Source organism: Mastomys coucha, unplaced genomic scaffold (genome assembly GCF_008632895.1).
Source record: "Mastomys coucha isolate ucsf_1 unplaced genomic scaffold, UCSF_Mcou_1 pScaffold14, whole genome shotgun sequence".
Taxonomy (NCBI): Eukaryota; Metazoa; Chordata; class Mammalia; order Rodentia; family Muridae; genus Mastomys; species Mastomys coucha.
The window spans coordinates 97125355-97142624 of NW_022196896.1; the positions used below are offsets into that span (position 1 = coordinate 97125355).

A 17270-nucleotide genomic window follows, 5' to 3' on the forward strand; every position below is an offset into this window, starting at 1 on the left:
TGCATCCAGGAATCCCACAATAAAAAACACTAAACTGGAAGCCATAGTATACAAACAAAGGACCTGGTACAGACCAGTGTAGGCCCTGTGAATGCTGCTCTATCTAGTCTCTGAGTTCATAAGCTTTGCTTATGTTAATTTAAAAGGCCTTGTTTCTTGGTGTCCTCCATCCCCTCCACTTCCTCTTTCATAGGGTTCTCTGAGCCCTAAGGGGAGAGATTTGATGGAGACATCCTATATAGAACTGAGTGATCTAGCTGTGTGGGTCTCTGTATTTGTTCCTATCTGCTGCAGAAAGAAACTGCTCTGATAATGGCTGAGCAAGATTATATGATAATCTGCTTCCCTGGCCAGAGTCTCTCTGTGACTATTTTATATGTCAGATTCAGATAAATCACAAGGGAAAAGTTTAAATTTGTATTTAATTGCTTAGTGTCAGCAAATGTCGAATGAGACAATTATTCCAAAAGTAAATGCATAACAGAATTCTAGTAATGACTAATTACAGTAGATCGTATCCTAGGAGAATCTGCTATAGAAGCCCCAATGACTATCATGTAGATGTGACCAGTGTTGAGTCTGTCTTCTATTCCCTTTCCTCCAAAGTAAAACATCTAAGCAACTGCTCTTCTATCTTTTAGAGCTTCATCCTTTTCACCTGCCATTCTGAATTTCAAGGCTCACACACCTAAGCATTCCTTTCTTCCCTTCTCATTCCTAAAAACAGGCTTCAGTCACATGCAAGTAACTTTCAGATATCCATTGTCATTCTCTAGAACCCTATGAGCCCAGACTTGCTTACAAGTAATACCTTCAAATTCATCCTTGGTATAAAGGCATCCAGCTGTGCTCAGTAGCACACAGGGGCAAACCCAGCACCAGGGAGGCTAAAGAGAGAGAATCTGGGAGTTTGAGACCAACCTGAGCAACATAATGAGACCCTGTCTTAAAATTAAATACAATAAAAGGTGTCCCTTGTGTTTGACAAATTTCTGTAGAAGTCACAATCCCTATATACACCAGCTGGGCCTTCACCCATAATGGGACTGCATATATGGTAGTTCTGACTCTCAGAAGTCAGACTGACCTACATGTACATCTGCCTTGAGGCCTTAACCACCGTTCAGTATTGGTAATTAACACTAGAAACCAATGCAGTATTCTCTTTGTGCTCTTGGTGACTTTAAGTAGGTCATCTCAGCATCACCACTTTGAAGCTGGGACATACTTGACCTAAATTTTTTCATTCATTATTTTAACACTTGGAAACATTGTATCTGGCACTGTGGCTAAAAATGTGAGCCTGTCTTTATGAGAACTACACCACAGCTGAAGGAGGTAGACATCAAGCAAATACGTGGCATATAAATAAATTCCATGAATAAAGAAATTCTAAACTGGAGGATATATGGACACTAACAATCTGTGTCCCTCTTTTACATATACATTACTTTTTATTGAAAATTGTAACAATGCTAATAGTTATGAAGTCTGAATATTGGAGACAACTTTAAAAGCCAATTCATTTGTTTTTAAGATTTATTTATTTATTATATTTAAGTACACTGGAGCTGTCTTCAGACACTCCAGAAGAGGGCGTCAGATCTCATTACGGATGGCTGTGAGTCACCATGTGGTTTGCTGGGAATTGAACTGAGGACCTTCGGAAGAGCAGACAGTGCTCTTACCCTCTAAGCCATCTCGCCAGCCCCAAGCCAATTCATTTATATTCATCATTTAATAGCTAAGGACACCAGATTTCAGGAAAGTCTTATGAATAGCCTTCCTTAGGAAGTTAACTGTGCTAGTTCTTTTATTTTTATTTTTATTTTTATTTTAACTGTCAATTAGAAACAACCTAGAGTTACTTGGGTCAAGGGAACTTCAAATGAAAAGCTGCCTTATCAGATTGGCTGTGCTGACAACTGATGTAGAGCCGAGGCCACTATGGGCAGCACCCTCCCTAGGCAGCTGGGCCTGGGCTGGATAAGTTAAGTCTGCTGAGCTCTGGTTAGAGAGCAAGCAGTATTCCATAGTTTCTGCTACAGTTCCTACTTCTAGCTTCCTGTCTTGAGTTCCTACCCTGGTCTCCCTCAGTGACCCTTTCCTAGAAACAAACTAAAGTATAAATCCTTTCAACCCAAATAGCTTTTGATTATGGTGTTAATCACAGCAACAGGGAAGCAAACTAGAACAACAATTATGTAAACTAATAAATAAACTTTACTTAATAATAAATAATAACTTTGTTTTTAGGCTACTTATCCCTCAAGATCTAACTGGTTTTAAGTCTTAGACCACCTAACTCATTCTCTGTTTATTTATTCTACCATTCCTACCTTAGTCATTTGCTAATGTGGTTCTATTAATAAAAATTTACCCACATCTCAAAGGTGTAACTGCAAAGCCCAAGGACTTTGCTCCACCATACTGAGCCAAAGCAACGTTGTTCCCTCCACATCTCCTGGGACTACTTCATGACTTACCCTGAACTGTGTATCCTTTATACTCCTTAAAATTGAGCATATATGCCTTACAGGGAGAAAATGCATTGCCACTTCTATGCCTAAGTGATTTCTTGTTCTAATGAATAACCAACCAGTGCCATAGCAAACCAGAGGGAGCAATCATCCTACTTAAGGATCACTGGCCTGTAAGAATTAATCTGAAGAGTCAAAACTCCTAAAGAAAGGCAAAAGCTAAATGCTTGGAGTCAGGAAATCTGTGCTTTATTTTAAGAACATCCATACATAACAAAGGGCAATTTTATTAACACTTAGAAAACAATGAAGTGAACAAAGAGTAGTAACCCTGACCCAGGATCTGAAACTGGCTGGAATGCAGTGGCAGGTGTCTATCCATCTTTGTCTGTATACTTGTACGCAAGATGGATGCATGTGCAGTATATGCGTGTATGGGTACATACAGAGGCCAGAGGCTAATGAAGAATATGACCCTCAATCATTTCACCCGTTTTTGAGACAGTCTTTTACTTAACCTGGAGATAACCATTTCAGCCTGACTGCTGACCAGCAAGCCCGAGACCTACCTGTCTCCCCTAAACCCCCACAATGGGCTTACAGAAGGGCACAGCAGCCCCACTTTTACATAGACGCTGGGGATCCGAATTCAGATCCTCACGCTGTTTGTTCAAGTGTTCATACTGCAAACACTTTAACCACCAAGCAACCTCCCCAACCCCTAGAAACCATATATAGTGCTGTGGTCCCAGCACTCACAAGGCTGAGGCAGGAGGATCCCAAACTTAAAGCACACACACATTATGCATTTACATGTTTGTGTGTATATACACATATATACATATACACATATATATGCATACTGTTCAGGTGCTTTAAGTTTATATATGTATATATACACATATAAAATGAATTTGTCTTTTAAATAACACGGATATTTTGAAAAAACCAACTATCTCCAAAGTTATGATTGTTTCTTAATCTTCTCTAAAGCGATATAAAAAGCACAAAATAAAATTAGTATAAAAAGCCCCACCCTCCTTGCTCCAAAAATATGCCAAGAAAGAAGTACCTAATTAATTTCACAAAACAGCACCACAGGACACCCGGATGCACAACAGGGCAACTCCTATCTGCATTTCCTGCTTCCTTTAGTTCTCTGCTTTCTGCCAGCCTCTCAAATAATAAGGTCTTCCAGCTTCCTTTCCCCTAATCTTTAAATAACTTCTATTTGGTTGTGAGGCTTGGCCCTATTGTCAGTGTCACATCTGGCCTCTTCAACACTTCACCAGCCTCACCTTGAAGCCAGAGTCATGTTAAAAGGTCAGGAAAGGATGCCCTGTAACATAGCCAATCCACTGCAAGAGCAAGCCATGCTCGCTACAAAACAGATCCAAAGTGCTACACAAGACAGGTGACAGCTGGGAACACCAGAGAGATGACAGCTGCAAGCTGAATGTGAGGGTAATCGGGGTAATCAGCAGCATACTGGGGAGAACTCTGAAGCATGGTGAAAGGACATACACGATTTCAAATAACATGACACTCTGGGTGACAACGAGCTGAAGCAAGCAGCAGACCCACCAGCGTTGCTTGCTCTCTTCTAGCAAGCAGGAGGGGACAGGTAGAAAGAGCTTGACAGACACCAAAGCCAGGAAAGAAAAGCAGTTTCCATATGATCTAAATCATTTCCTGTGCACTGCAAACCCGTATATCCAAAGGTTCTTTAAACTTAAGTTTGCTTTGTTAAAACTGAGTCTGAGGCTGGACATGGTGCCCTACTTCTGTAATCCTAGTGCTAAGGGCACTACAGCAGGAGGTCACTTAATTTAAAGACGGCAGGACACAATATGTTCCAGGCTAACCTAGGCTACAGAGCAATCTGCTGTATCAACAGAAAAATAAAAGGAGAAAGTTTGGGAAGTTGTTGCCTCTGGTCCAAATCAAGCCAAAACAGCCTGCTTTCCCACAGCACTCTGAAGAACATTTTTTTTTTATCTTTGGTTTGGTTTGGTTTTTGAGACTAGGTCTCATGACATAGTCCTGCAAGCCAGGAACTCAATGTAGACTAGGCTGGTTAAAAACTCAGAAAGGCATCTGATTGTAACTGCCTCCAGAAAGCTGAGTGAGGGCATGAGCCACCCACTCCCAGCCTTCTAACCTTTTTAAAGAAGGAAGATAGAGATGACTTGTGACTGAAAAACCTAAGTAATATTTATTGACACATCATAGGGAAAATTAATTCAAAGTCCTATATGAGATTATATCCTCTAACAGTTAAAATATGTTCATCTAGCAGAGATTCATAAACTGAAAAAAATAATAAAAAAACCACAGAAATCCCACATTCTCTGGACAAATGGATGTGACATATTAAAGTCTGGGCCTAATTACTACTATCTTCAGGCCCTTGATTCTTAGAGTAAGCTCACTTAGTTTAAAAGAAGAGTTGGCAGTTGATAAAAAGGGAAACTGGTTGTTTAATTTTAGGACAATCTATAGATTATTCATATACTTTACCAGTCTCTTCCAAATGATTGAGCAAGCAGACTAAATCATTTTTTCATACTCCTTTTTGTGACCATTTTGGATAATCACCACAGGAAACAATTTACATGTATTTAATTTTTTTCTTCCCCCACCCCCCAAAAAAAAGAACGTTTGGGACCCCTGAGGCAGAGTGACAGAAACATGGGAAGTGAGTTTTGCTCATAAATGAGTTCTCCATACTTGGGACACTGTTTGGTATGTATTCAATAAATGTTTACTATCAAAGTGTAGTATTAGCAAATGAATACATGAATGAGAGAAGAATCATTATTACTGAGGACAGGGAAGACCAAAGATGTGGCTGGAAGCTGAACTCATGTGGTCTGACACTCTAAGTGGAAGGCTGTTTCCATTCGGGAGTCTAACTTTGGTTCAACTATTTAAAGCAGTGGGTGGGTCTCAACCTTCCCTGACCCTGTGGTGACCCTAACCATAAACTTCTTTTCTTTGCTACTTCATAACTGTAATTTTGCTACTAAGCAGGATCTCAGTCCCTAAGACCATGGGAAATGTGTTTCCCAATGGTCGCGACCCACAAGTTGAGAACCGCTGATTGCAAGTGTGAGTCATCACTGGCTTCTGCTACTGCCACTAGAAGTTGAGTTTCCGATGTCTATACCCAGGACAATCCATATGCTTTAGAAAACACAAGCAGAGCTCAGAACGTCTTCATGCTAACAAAATAGCCACTCTTCTAAGAAGTATAATGCCACTGTTTCAAATATTAAAATTTTGTAAGTAATAATTTAAGTGCGGGCCGGGCAGTGGTGGCGCACGCCTTTAACCTCAGCACTAGGGAGGAGGCAGAGACAGGCGGATTTCTGAGTTTGAGGCCAGCCTGGTCTACAGAGTTCCAGGACAGCCAGGGCTACACTGAAGAACCCTGTCTCGAAAAACCAGTAATAATAATAATAATAATAATAATAATAATAATAATAATAATAATAAAAGTTTGTTGATTAACTTTTTTTAAAAGGTTGCAGTTGACAGTGTATTTGTAGTAACTGAGTGCTAAAGACTAAAAGTTCAACGTTCGCTACTGCCAAAGAGAAAAAAGGGAAAAGAAAGGCACTTCCTGGGTAGTACACGATAAACAGCTACAGGTAAGAAAGCACCACTCGGGAGTGCATTTCGGACTGAATAAAAATCCTTGAGTGAGAGGGCGTGTTGGAGGATCAGTGGTCCAGGGCCATACATCTTTCCATCAAACTAAAGAAAAACTGCGTTGCTCATCTAACTGCCAACGCCAAACTACCCGTAACCAGGTCCCTAGCCCCCCATTCCCCACGCCGAGCCTGCTCCTAGAGAAAGAACCAAAAGGTCAACCTCACAGGGGCTGCCGTGCCCATCAACCGGGGACCACCTTCCCAGAGCCTCGAACTCCAAGACCCCAGAAGCCTGAGCCCCGCCCAGCCCCGAGCGTCGCCTTCAAGGCGGGACCGGCGAGCTGAGCTCTGAGCCACGCCCCCCAAGGTCGTTCTCCCGCGAAAATTCGAAAAGGGCCGTTTGAATCCTCTTTGCCGCAGGTGACGGGGAAGCCAACTCAGAAAACACAGGAGTGGGACACCACGTAGGGGGCAGACGACACGAGGTCGCTAAGGCCCGTCCTTACCAGCGGGAGCAGCGCAGCAGCTTCTCCAGGCGGGCAAGCGCCGCGCGGCTGTGGGCCCAGAGCCCGTCGGTAGCCGGCTCCATGGCGGGCACGGGAGGAGGCTTGTTCCCAGAGCAGACCCTCGGCGTCCGGCGCGGCATTCCCGCGGCGGTGGGGCAGTCAGGTGGACTTGAGCGCCGCACCCGGCTGGTCACCGCCCGACCCCGCTGCGCGCGGAGTTTCAGAACCCGCGGGACCCTCTCGGGCGGGCGGCAGGAACGCGGTAAAGTTCCCAGAGGCGGAGGGGCGGGGTCTGAGGCCACGCCTTCAAAGTTTGGGGGCGGGGCTTTAGTAACCCGGTCAGAGTTCCGGCAATGGAGGGGCAAGGCTTGAGAGGCCACGCCCACGGGAGTTTGGAGGCGGGACTGAGGAAACCAAAGTGCTTGGGCGCGGGGTTGAGGAGGCGCGGGTTAGAGGTCACGACTCAAGCCCTAGGAGGCCGGACGTAAGGCGCTCAAACTTCCGGAGAGGGAAACTGGAGCGGCCGGGCCTCAAGGCCACGCCTTCAAAAAGGCGGGGCTCCCCACGGATTTCATTTTCCCCACCCCCATCTTGCAGAAAAAGTTTATTTACCCGGATGTTGGATTTTGAAACTCCCGTAGCCTCAGGGACGCGTCGCTGAAGCTGCCCGCAAAGCGTGGCATTCTCGCCACTGTTGAACTTGGAAAAGCTTTTCCCGTGACAATAAAAGTGCTATCCTTTATATAAGAAAGTTTTCTTTTTCTCCTTGCCGTAGGATTTAAGAACCCGCTAAATACTAAGTTTCAGCTTACGCGCAGCACACCGTCTCCACAGCTTCCTCCCATCAACACATTCTTGCATAGCCCCTTTTATTTCTCTGTCTCTGCTTAACTTGCCCCAGCTGCTGCTGTTTACCCCAAAGTTGTTGCTACAGTCTTCTTAACTGGAATCCACAGATTGGCCTAGATTGCCTCCCATCCTTAACCTCACTAAAGATACCCAAAACTTTACCAAACACAAAATTAGTCTTGGCACTACTCTGGCTAAACTCTAAAGGTCCAAAGGCCTGGAATGGGCACTCCAGTCGGGGGAGGGGAGCAGGTGTATTTCTGAGTTCAAGGCCAGCCTGGTCTACAGAGTTCCAAGACAGCCAAGGCTACACCGACAAACCCTATCTCAATAAATAAATAAATAACATTTAAAAAATAAAATAAAATAAACATAAAACTCTAAAGCTATTTCCTTGACTCGATATAATGGCCTATTCCAACCTGGGAAGGCCTGCCATTATTCTCCCCTGGGGCTTTTCTTCATCAAAAGCCTCTGTCTTGCTGCCTCTGGGCTTTTACACAAAGACTCACTTTGGAGCCTGGAATTTACCTCTGAGGCAGTACTCCTTCAGATCTCAGCTCAAACATCAATCCTTAAAAGGTTTTCCTGAGCCTGAATGTAGATTCTCTCAGGTACTTTTAACCTCACAATTCGTAGCATGCACATTTATATGAGCATTTTCCCTCCTCTAGCCCCAAATCCCAAAAGGCCAGAAATTCACTACATCTGGCCTGTCCCTTAATATAGAGCCAGCATGGACATGTAATATAAAGCTCTAAGCAGAGCTGAGGGTTTGAGGTCATGGACTATATATATATATATATATATATATATATATATATTACAAGTGTTTCACTTAATTATCTGATTCAAACCTCATGAATACTACAACTTGAGACTGAATTCAACATGAGACTGAATGACTGTGTCTGCCCCAAGTTCATGAATGGAAGCTCTAGCCACTAATGAGACAGCATTTGGAGACAGGGCCTTATGAAAGCACTTAGGTTTACATGAGATTTTTTGGAGATGGAACTAGTGAACCAGCCTGTCTACATCTAAGGCTTGAAAGCCATCTTAGAGAAAAAACAAACCAGGTTCATTCCTGATTATGATTAAACTCCCATTTCCCAAGGATTGGGCTACACCCAACCTGTAACCTTAATTACAATGGTTCCGGGAATCAGCAAACATGTTTTAGTTTCAAGAAGTTATATCTTGCCGCCCTACCTCTGTGTCAAAAGGTTGTTATGACTAACCACCTGTTGTTATGTCTACTTTATGACCACTTTGAAATCATTCTTTTGTTTCAGGAAATCATTATGACTTAACATGGTACGCTTATTTTCTGCTCCTGTAACTCCACCTACTTTTCTTCCCAAATCTCCTATTTGAAAAACCCCTCCTACCCCTGAGCTATAAAGCCCTTGTCTTCCTCACTTCTAACGCTGCCCTCTCAAACCCCACCTTTGGGGGCTGCAGCCAGTACACGAATACAAATGCTTGCTTTAATTCTTTGCTTCCTCTAACTAATGTAGCCTTAGTGATTTGGGCTGGCGGTCTTCTCTCATCTCTGGGAATCGCAGAAACCACCGTCATCTTCAGCTGAGAAGAATTCACTCACTTTCTATCTTGTAAGAGCACAGAAAGTGGGCAGCCCCTCATCAGAACCTTGACTTCCTGAGGCTGATGCTGATGCTGGTCCTGGGTGGGTGTCTGTCTTCCTGGCTGTCATAAATTCTTGAAATTTTTGTTACCAAAACTATCATTTTGTAACAGCAGTCCAACCTATGCAGAGAAACATTTAAAGTGTGGCTCCTCTTGACTCCAGGGTTTTAATCTTTATTTACAGTACTCTTTTTGTCTCAACTTAAGTATTTCTGCTACATCACAAAGGCCCAGTGAGTTTCAAAGACTTCACCAGAAAAGGAAAAGTAGATGAACGAAACCAAAATCTAATCCAACCCCATCTCTCCCGCTAAGTGCGTGCTGGGTAGGTACTCTACCACTGAGCCACTGCTCAACTTCTCCCATTTGCTCTCATAAAGCATTCTAATGAGCCATTAACACAAGCACACTAACCACATAGTTTTTCTAAAACTCAGAGACACTCGTCTGTTGTTCCAGGGGCTGGAGGAGCAGCCTGGGCTGAGGCCTGGGTCTCTCTCTCTCTCTTCCCGGGGGCTGACCTGTTGTTGCACAGCGCCTTAATTAAAAAGGAGGCAATGTATGAATGAGTTATTTTATTGTAGGAAGGATAGAATATGCTAGTTAAGTAGAGAGAAGGAAAGGAAAGGGAAGAGAGAGAAAGGGGGGAGAGGGAGAAAGGCAGAGAAGAGGACAAATAGCAGAGAGGAGCAAGAGAGGGAGAGAGAGAGAGAGAGAGGAGAAGAGTAAGAGAGTGAGGAGGTAAGGAAGCAAGGAGGGGCAAACCACCCCTTTTATTGTATGGGGCGTTTCATGCCTGACTTGTGATCAAATGACTGGGTGTAAGGTCCAGCTAAAATACTGGGAGTTTGAGGCAGTGTCTGCTTGATAGAGCACACATCTCCTGCAGGGGCAGCTGTGAGGGGTTTGGGCTGAAATCTGAGCCATTGGTCTCAGATGCAATCACCAAAGACCTACCATCCCTTGTGAACAAATTTACTTTGCTCAGTGGGTCTCCCGGGTTCCGAGGTGGCCGCTCTACTGGATTCCGGCTGTCAGAACTGCCCACTGCCCCACACTCGTGGAGTTAGTCCTTGGTTACGAACTCTGTCAAGCCATTGCTTACTCTTTGCTAAGCCTTGGGATAATCAACTTCTAAGTCACTTCAAAGGATAAAACTTAGCATGGCACTTCAGCATTCATGAAATAAATGTAATTTCAGGACTCAGTCCCATTACAATCTTCATACAAATGTGTGACCTACATCAAATTTTAATTTTTGAGATAGCATTTGCTATGTAGCCCAGGCTGATTTGAACCTTTCACCCTTCTCCCTCAGCCTCTTGAGTGATAGGATCATGGATTTAGGTCAGAACTTCAGCTCTCTAAACATTAACTTTATCTGGAAAATGGAGATAATAGTCACATAGATTCTTTATATTATCACATGAACATAAGTATGAACTGCCTGTATTGATAAGCATCCAAGAAATTGTAGCACTGAGTCCAGTCACATAATTTCTAAAGAACAGGGAACACATTTATCAAATGCTTTTTTAATTATGGCACTACTTAACTGTGCTCAGAGTAAATGAAAATTTCATATTTTATAAAATACTTTGGGGACCAGATTATTGCAATTGGCCCATTTCTTCAGTACTGTAGAAGCCATTGTGACGCAGGTGCAATGGGTTCTCTCTTGGTTTCTTGTTTTCTTTCCCTTCTGCGGTGGTCCTGATACCTCTCCCAGGGCTCGTATTGCTCTCAGTGGCTGTTTAATGGTGGGTGATAGTAGACTTAATGTCCGCCCCCTCCCTTCCAGCTCACTCTACTTCACTCAAGGCACTAGCTCGTTACTCTTACTGGAGATGGCTTTTATGTTTTGAAACCAGCTCCTCACCTCACCCATAAATGCTCAATTTCAAGAGCCAACTCTTGTGTGTGTGTGTGTGTGTGTGTGTGTGTGTACTTGTAAAAAGTAGACAGCCTTTTTTTAGGATGAGGTGACCAAACATTGCAAAAATACTAATTTGGGGGTAGTGGTAGAGCTCTTCACAAAATTGGTTCCACCCCCCAACAATAAAGGAGGATAGCAAATGATTACTGAAATTACTCTCTTAGAGGGGGAAATTCGTAACGAAACCCAGTCAATAAGGTGTCACTAAAGCCTTAGTTTGCAGCCCTTCTCAGTTTCAGGGGGCTAAGTGGTTTCCTATTTGCCATCCAAGTTTCTTCCTAAGAACCAACTGTTTATGCAGAAATGTAGGCTTGTGCTCTATTCCTACATGTATTCCCCAACTAAGTAGTACTAAATTAACACTCTGTTCCCGGGAGGACTCTGAGGCATCCAAACTGCTCGCTTTAACCTATTTACCTCTCCTGTGCCCCCACACTCCTGCACCTTCCCTACAGGCCTTCAGTTATCCCCCCCGCAGAGCTTCTGAGCACAGAGGCATCTCAGCCTGGATCTCTTTCCTGATCTCCAGGTTCAAGGTCATGCAAAGGTTGGTTGGAAGTTGTCACAGGACTCTTACTTTTCTTTGCCTGCGTTGTGAAGGGTTTTACTTGGAGGAAAGCTTTCTCAGAGCTATGTAGATAAGCATCAAGAACAAGAGAAATGGAATCCCCAGACTTTTCACCTATGGAATGGGAAGCTATTTTACAAAAGTCCCTGCCCTCACACTAACTCTTCTCTGCCTTTCCTTTATGGAATCATGCAATAGGTTCAACCACTTTGATATTTTAGGAGTGCATTCTCTTTATCCAATATAAATTTTATTTGGAAAGACTTTTATGGCCCAGTGCTGGGAGGCAGAGGCAGGCAGATCTCTGAGTTTGAAGCCAGCCTGGTCTTCTTAGAGAGCTTCAGGACAGCCAGGGATACACAGACAAACCGTTTGTTTTTTTTTTTTTTTCCTAAAAAAAATAATGAAATCCAGAGCTTTTAAAAAAATGTAGTTTGAAAGCAATTGATTAGGAGCGCAATCAAGTATGTTAATTAATGAAATGAACAAACCACAGAATTTAGGATCATGGTGTCTGCTGTTTGCATTTGATTGAGCTGTGTGCAACTGACTGAGCTAGCCTTCCTGCATAAAAATGCTATTAAAATAAGCTAAAGTAATATGCTTTATGCCAGCTTGACTCCCTCTGGAATCCAATGTGGCATAATGATTAAGATCACAGAGCTGGGAGCTGGCAAAGCTGGGTTATAAGGCAAGCCCTGTCATTTCCTAGGATTATCTCCTTTGGCCCATCATTTTGCCTCTTCTAGGATTTCTTTTCACCCTTTGTAAAATGCAGATTAATTTCTATCAGTCTCTGAGCCAGCTCTATAGTTGAGTGCAGAAGTATAAACTTCAAGTCCCACTTCCTATGGTGAGGGGCAGGGAAAACAAGAACAGAAGGAAGAAGGAGCTGGAGGAGGAGAGGGAGAGGACGAAAAGAAAATGAGACAAAGAAATACTGACTTCACACACATGCGGTTGTTGAAAGGAATCACAGACTCAGATACTGTCGGAAGCCATGAGTATAGGACAGTGGAGCCCCCTGCACCATGGATGGTACAGACAGAGACAATTCAAAGTGAACTCAAAATCTCACTCAGTATATTTTCCTCACATTTAGAACCAGTTATATTATCATAGAACCGGTTATAGTATCGTCGAATTAAACGATGCCAGGTATATATACTTATGACTTCTTTTATGAAAGAATAAGGATTCTGTGCAAGATCCAACTCATTCTATTAGAGAGATTCTTGCTATAGCAACTCCTTTGCAAAATGGTGCGGTCTCTGTGAAAGGAAGATGAGATGATTTAACGATCAAAGTACTTTTAGTATCACCTTAAATAAAGCAACTACTGGGTCCCTAAGGGTTCGTGGTTTGTCATAAGGACAGGATAGTAAGAATCTTTGTGACCGTGTTTAATAAACTCGGACACCTTTTGTTTATATATCACTGTTTCTCCTTCATGAGGAAAACATCCTCAGCAATTAATGCTATTTGTTTCCTGTATACAGTACACAGACTTTTATGAAGAAGACACACCAGCAGGATGAAAATTAGTCAATATCCACCACCCATGGATATCATAATGATTAATGCGGATCTCCTCCTGATCTGTTCAGTTGTGCCCGTATATATTGATCAAGATATTGGCTGCAGTGGACTGTTTGCATAACTGAATGCTTTGGACAGGCTGCAGTCTCTTTGACTTGCACATACAGATTAGGTCTCAATGTCATGTAGACCTTGGCATTCAGTGAAAAATTACCCAAGGCAATAGAAGCATGCAGTTGATGTTTTGGGATAGTTTTTAGAAGGATGTAAATGGCATTTTGTGGGCACTCCCATATTCCTGCCATAGGATCAAATCAGCTAGTGTAAAGGCAGAGCTACAACAATAGGCCCCTGTAGAAATTGTTTTTGAAAAGCCTTTGTGTATCTTCTGTACTTCCTGGTCACTTGTCAAGTTCTATCTGACACGGATAGCTCATTGGTCATTGCTTTTTTTGTTCAACAGATGTCAGAGTTCGACCCATTCCACTGCATTTTATTACTTGCTATTTTTAAGGAAATACCTCAAGAGAAACCCCCCATCCCCACCCCTTTTCAGTACAGTGTAATTACTGAAACACATAAAGCGGTTATAGCAGGAATTTATCACTTTCAGGTGGAAACACTCCCAGCCAAATAAAAGATAGAGTAGCAATGCCAGAGGCAATTTATAACAGGCTCACTGACATTTTGTGTTGAGAAGCCCCACCACTGAATAAGCATTAAGTCATAAATCTCAGTAAACGTGATTAAGGCAAGCAAGTTATTCTTTGAGGGGACACTGTAATAAAAGAGAGCTGTGATGCAAAGCCGGAAAATTCTGTTGACAAAAATCACCAAAAACAGCTGTCAGTAAACTTTAAAAACAGCTTGTTTAAAATTCTGTTGGAGTCCAGCAGCTGTTTGTTTACACATAAAAAATGTTCATTTAGGAAATGAGCACTGGCCTTACTTGGGGTTCTATTGTACTTCAAAATCCTGTAACCAATTTAATCAAATTCACGCAATGATTAAAATTTTGTTCAAAAGACAACTGAGAAGTAGCCAATAGATTTGAATATACCTCATAAACAATATGCATTCAATAAATATGGTAGGAAATGAACAAATGACTATATGCCATTAACATAAAACTTGTGAACAATTATAAATGGCATTTCAGCTTTCTTATTATATATACTGTGCTGGGTGGGGATTATGCCTTGTTTTGTTGAATTCATTTCATTAGTATTGGCAGAAGCCTTTGAAGGCCACAAGGCAGTGCACTCAGAGTTTAGAAGTAGGTACAGCTCCTCACTTTGAGATTATTAAGTCTCACCTTGATCTTACTGTATATGCCTTTATTTAGTGACCTCACTATCTCAAAAGATGCCTTACCTATTTTTTCACATGAAATAAGAATAATAGAAAATATCCATAGTGTCTGGACAAAAAAGCTCATACACAGTGGTGTGCTTGTATCAAAATGATATGGGTACATCCCAGCACTTAGAACCCTTAGATCAAGAATTATAAGATAATAAACCTATTCTTTTGTATGAAACTAAACAAATTAGTCAAAAATTGAACAGTGAAAGGAAGCCATTATGTCGGTGCTCCCCTCTAGTCCCAGCTACTCTAGAATATGAGGCATGAAAATCCTAGTTTAAGATCAACTTGGAGCATATAGAACAGTCAGGGCCAGCCTGGACTACACAGCAAGGTTCGGCTTCAAAAAACAAACTAAAACAGAGCTGGACTGGTCGGCACGAATCCTCAATCCCAGCACTGAGAAAGCTGAGTCAGAAGAACCACATGCTTGAAACCAGCCCAAGCTCTAGTCACCCCATGCAAGCATGCAAATGCACATACATACACATATATGTCCTACTGGTTTTAATCTCTAGAAAAGAGTCCGTATAACTCCAGTTCATTGGAGCAGTCATAACATCACTCTATAATGCAGGTAGCATCATCATTCGGTCTTAAGAGGAACAGGGTCCTTGAGTATTAGTGGACTTCACAGGGATATACAGCTTACAAGCGGTACAGTGCAGAAATAGATCCAGGCCTCCTTGACTTCAAAGCCCAGACTTTCAGAGCCTATGTAACCTAGTAAGAGTTTTGCTCAACTTCAAAGGATGATGTTTAAGGCCAAATCTATTGAAATACCAAGAGTGCACACTAATTCCCAGACAACTGTGCACCATACGTTACAGAACTTTTAAGTTATAGTCTCTTCCTTGCAGAAAATGAGCTGCCAGGCAGACCACCAGGCACACGCCTTTAATCCCAGCACTTGGGAGGCAGAGGCAGGCGGATTTCTGAGTTCAAGGCCAGCCTGGTCGACAGAGTGAGTTCCAGGACAGCCAGGGCTACACTGCTCAAAAAAAAAAAAAAACAAAAAACAAAAAACAAAAAAAGAAAAAGAAAAAGAAAAAAAGAAAAAAGAAACTAAAGAAAAGAAAAGAAAATGAGCTGCCTAGTCACTGGCAAGGGTAATAAAAGAAACAGCGGACATGTTTGTGTGTGACATAATAAAAGACTTGGTTGCGTGTGTGATAACGTATCACAAGAGGTCAAGGGAAAGACTGTTTAAAATTACTTTAAGGACATTGGTGTGGTTAGCTTAGCTTTGCGGGAGAGGGGGAAGAGGAACTTGAAGCCCAGAAAGTAAAGCAGTTTGAAATAGGAGAAGGGAAGAAGATTATTTCAGATGGGCAAAATTGTGAACACATACACAGGCAGAGGACAGAGAAACACATCATCCGTCCATCTTACTGAAAGGGCTGAGACACTGAATCAAAGCATGGAATGTTCTCTACAGTCAAAGTCAGACAATAGCAACCCGTTTAGCCCCACCTAGTTCATGTCAGGTAGCACTGGCTATAGTAAGTATGCATCTGGATGCATTAAGGAACTGCCAAAATTTGGGCAGAAGTCAGTGAAAAGCCACCTTTACAGAGGGAGGCTAGCAGGAATCAGCCACTAATGGCTGAGACTTTTGTGTGTTCATGTGTCGCCCTCAGAGAAGGTTGGTAATGTGGGTGCTTAGATATTCAGAGAAACACCCCTAGTCAAGTCAAAGGAAAAGAGAAAAAATTAAAGAACTAAAATAGCTCAGGGTTATTTGAGATTGAAAGTAAGTACTGCTACATTAAAATTAATCATTATGCTTTCCAAGGGTGGCTTTCACATCTACAAGGACGCCCCCGGAGTGATAGTTAATGTTTTCTTTGCTATTCATTGTTGAACCAATAATGTCTGTGAACCCTAAAAAAAAAACAATGATCATTATTTATTCGTACGGAGTTTGGGGTTTTGTTTTTGTGTTTTTAGATAGGTTATGCTGCCCTAGCTGACTAGAAACTCACTGTATAAGACTGGCCTCGAAACTGCTATAGCCCTCCTGGTACCTCCCAAGTGCTAGGAGTACAGGCCCACAGCACCAAGGCCTAGCCCCATCTACATTAATTGACCTTTAGCATCATCCATCTTTCAGGAATGTTACAAGCTGTTTGTTTAAAATAACTATAATTTAAAGTCAATTGTGACTATAAAATTCACAATGTATTACTACTATTTATTTTGATTTTCTGAGTTTATTCTCATGTAGCCCAGGCTAGCCTCAAATTCATGATGTAGTTGAGGATGGCCTTGAGGGTTGGGACTCCACATATATACTACCTCAGCTTAAACAGGTTATTATAGTTTTAAAACAAATGTAATAAATTTTTAAACTTAGCACTTCCTAAATATTTTACTATATTTTCTTTATCTATGCTTTTGATTTTATTTACACTTTTATCTTTCTCACTAAATACCATGGCATTTGAAGGACTGTTTAGCTGAGACTTTTGTCTGCTCTTGTGTCACACTCAAAGACAGTTGGCAAAGTGGGTGCTTAGTATAATGTCATTATGTTCGATGACTTCACCCAGGTAGCTTGGAGTCAACCGTGTTGAGAGCATTTACATAGAACATGCACAAGGGCATAGAGGCGTCACATCGGTTGTTACTGTGTTGTGAATAACCACCCCACAAAAGTCAGTCTTATTTCCTTGCAGTGTTCAAGGAGAATCAGAAAAGAAAAAAAAACACACACACACA

At 42.1% G+C, this 17270-nt stretch overlaps 1 protein-coding gene across 3 annotated transcripts in view; it reads right to left on the minus strand.

Moving 5' to 3' along the window:
• The window catches only part of Bard1 (BRCA1 associated RING domain 1), a 79539-nt gene extending 72610 nt beyond the window's left edge, over positions 1 to 6929 (minus strand). For 2 of the 3 annotated variants that reach the window (XM_031367851.1, XM_031367850.1), the window contains exon 1: positions 6643 to 6929. In XM_031367851.1, the coding sequence (XP_031223711.1) occupies positions 6643 to 6782 (140 nt within the window). In that variant the 5' untranslated portion in view covers positions 6783 to 6929. The remainder of the gene's footprint in view (positions 1 to 6642) is intronic. The other variant, XM_031367852.1, reaches the window with a different exon arrangement.
• Positions 6930 to 17270: the final 10341 nt, after the last annotated feature.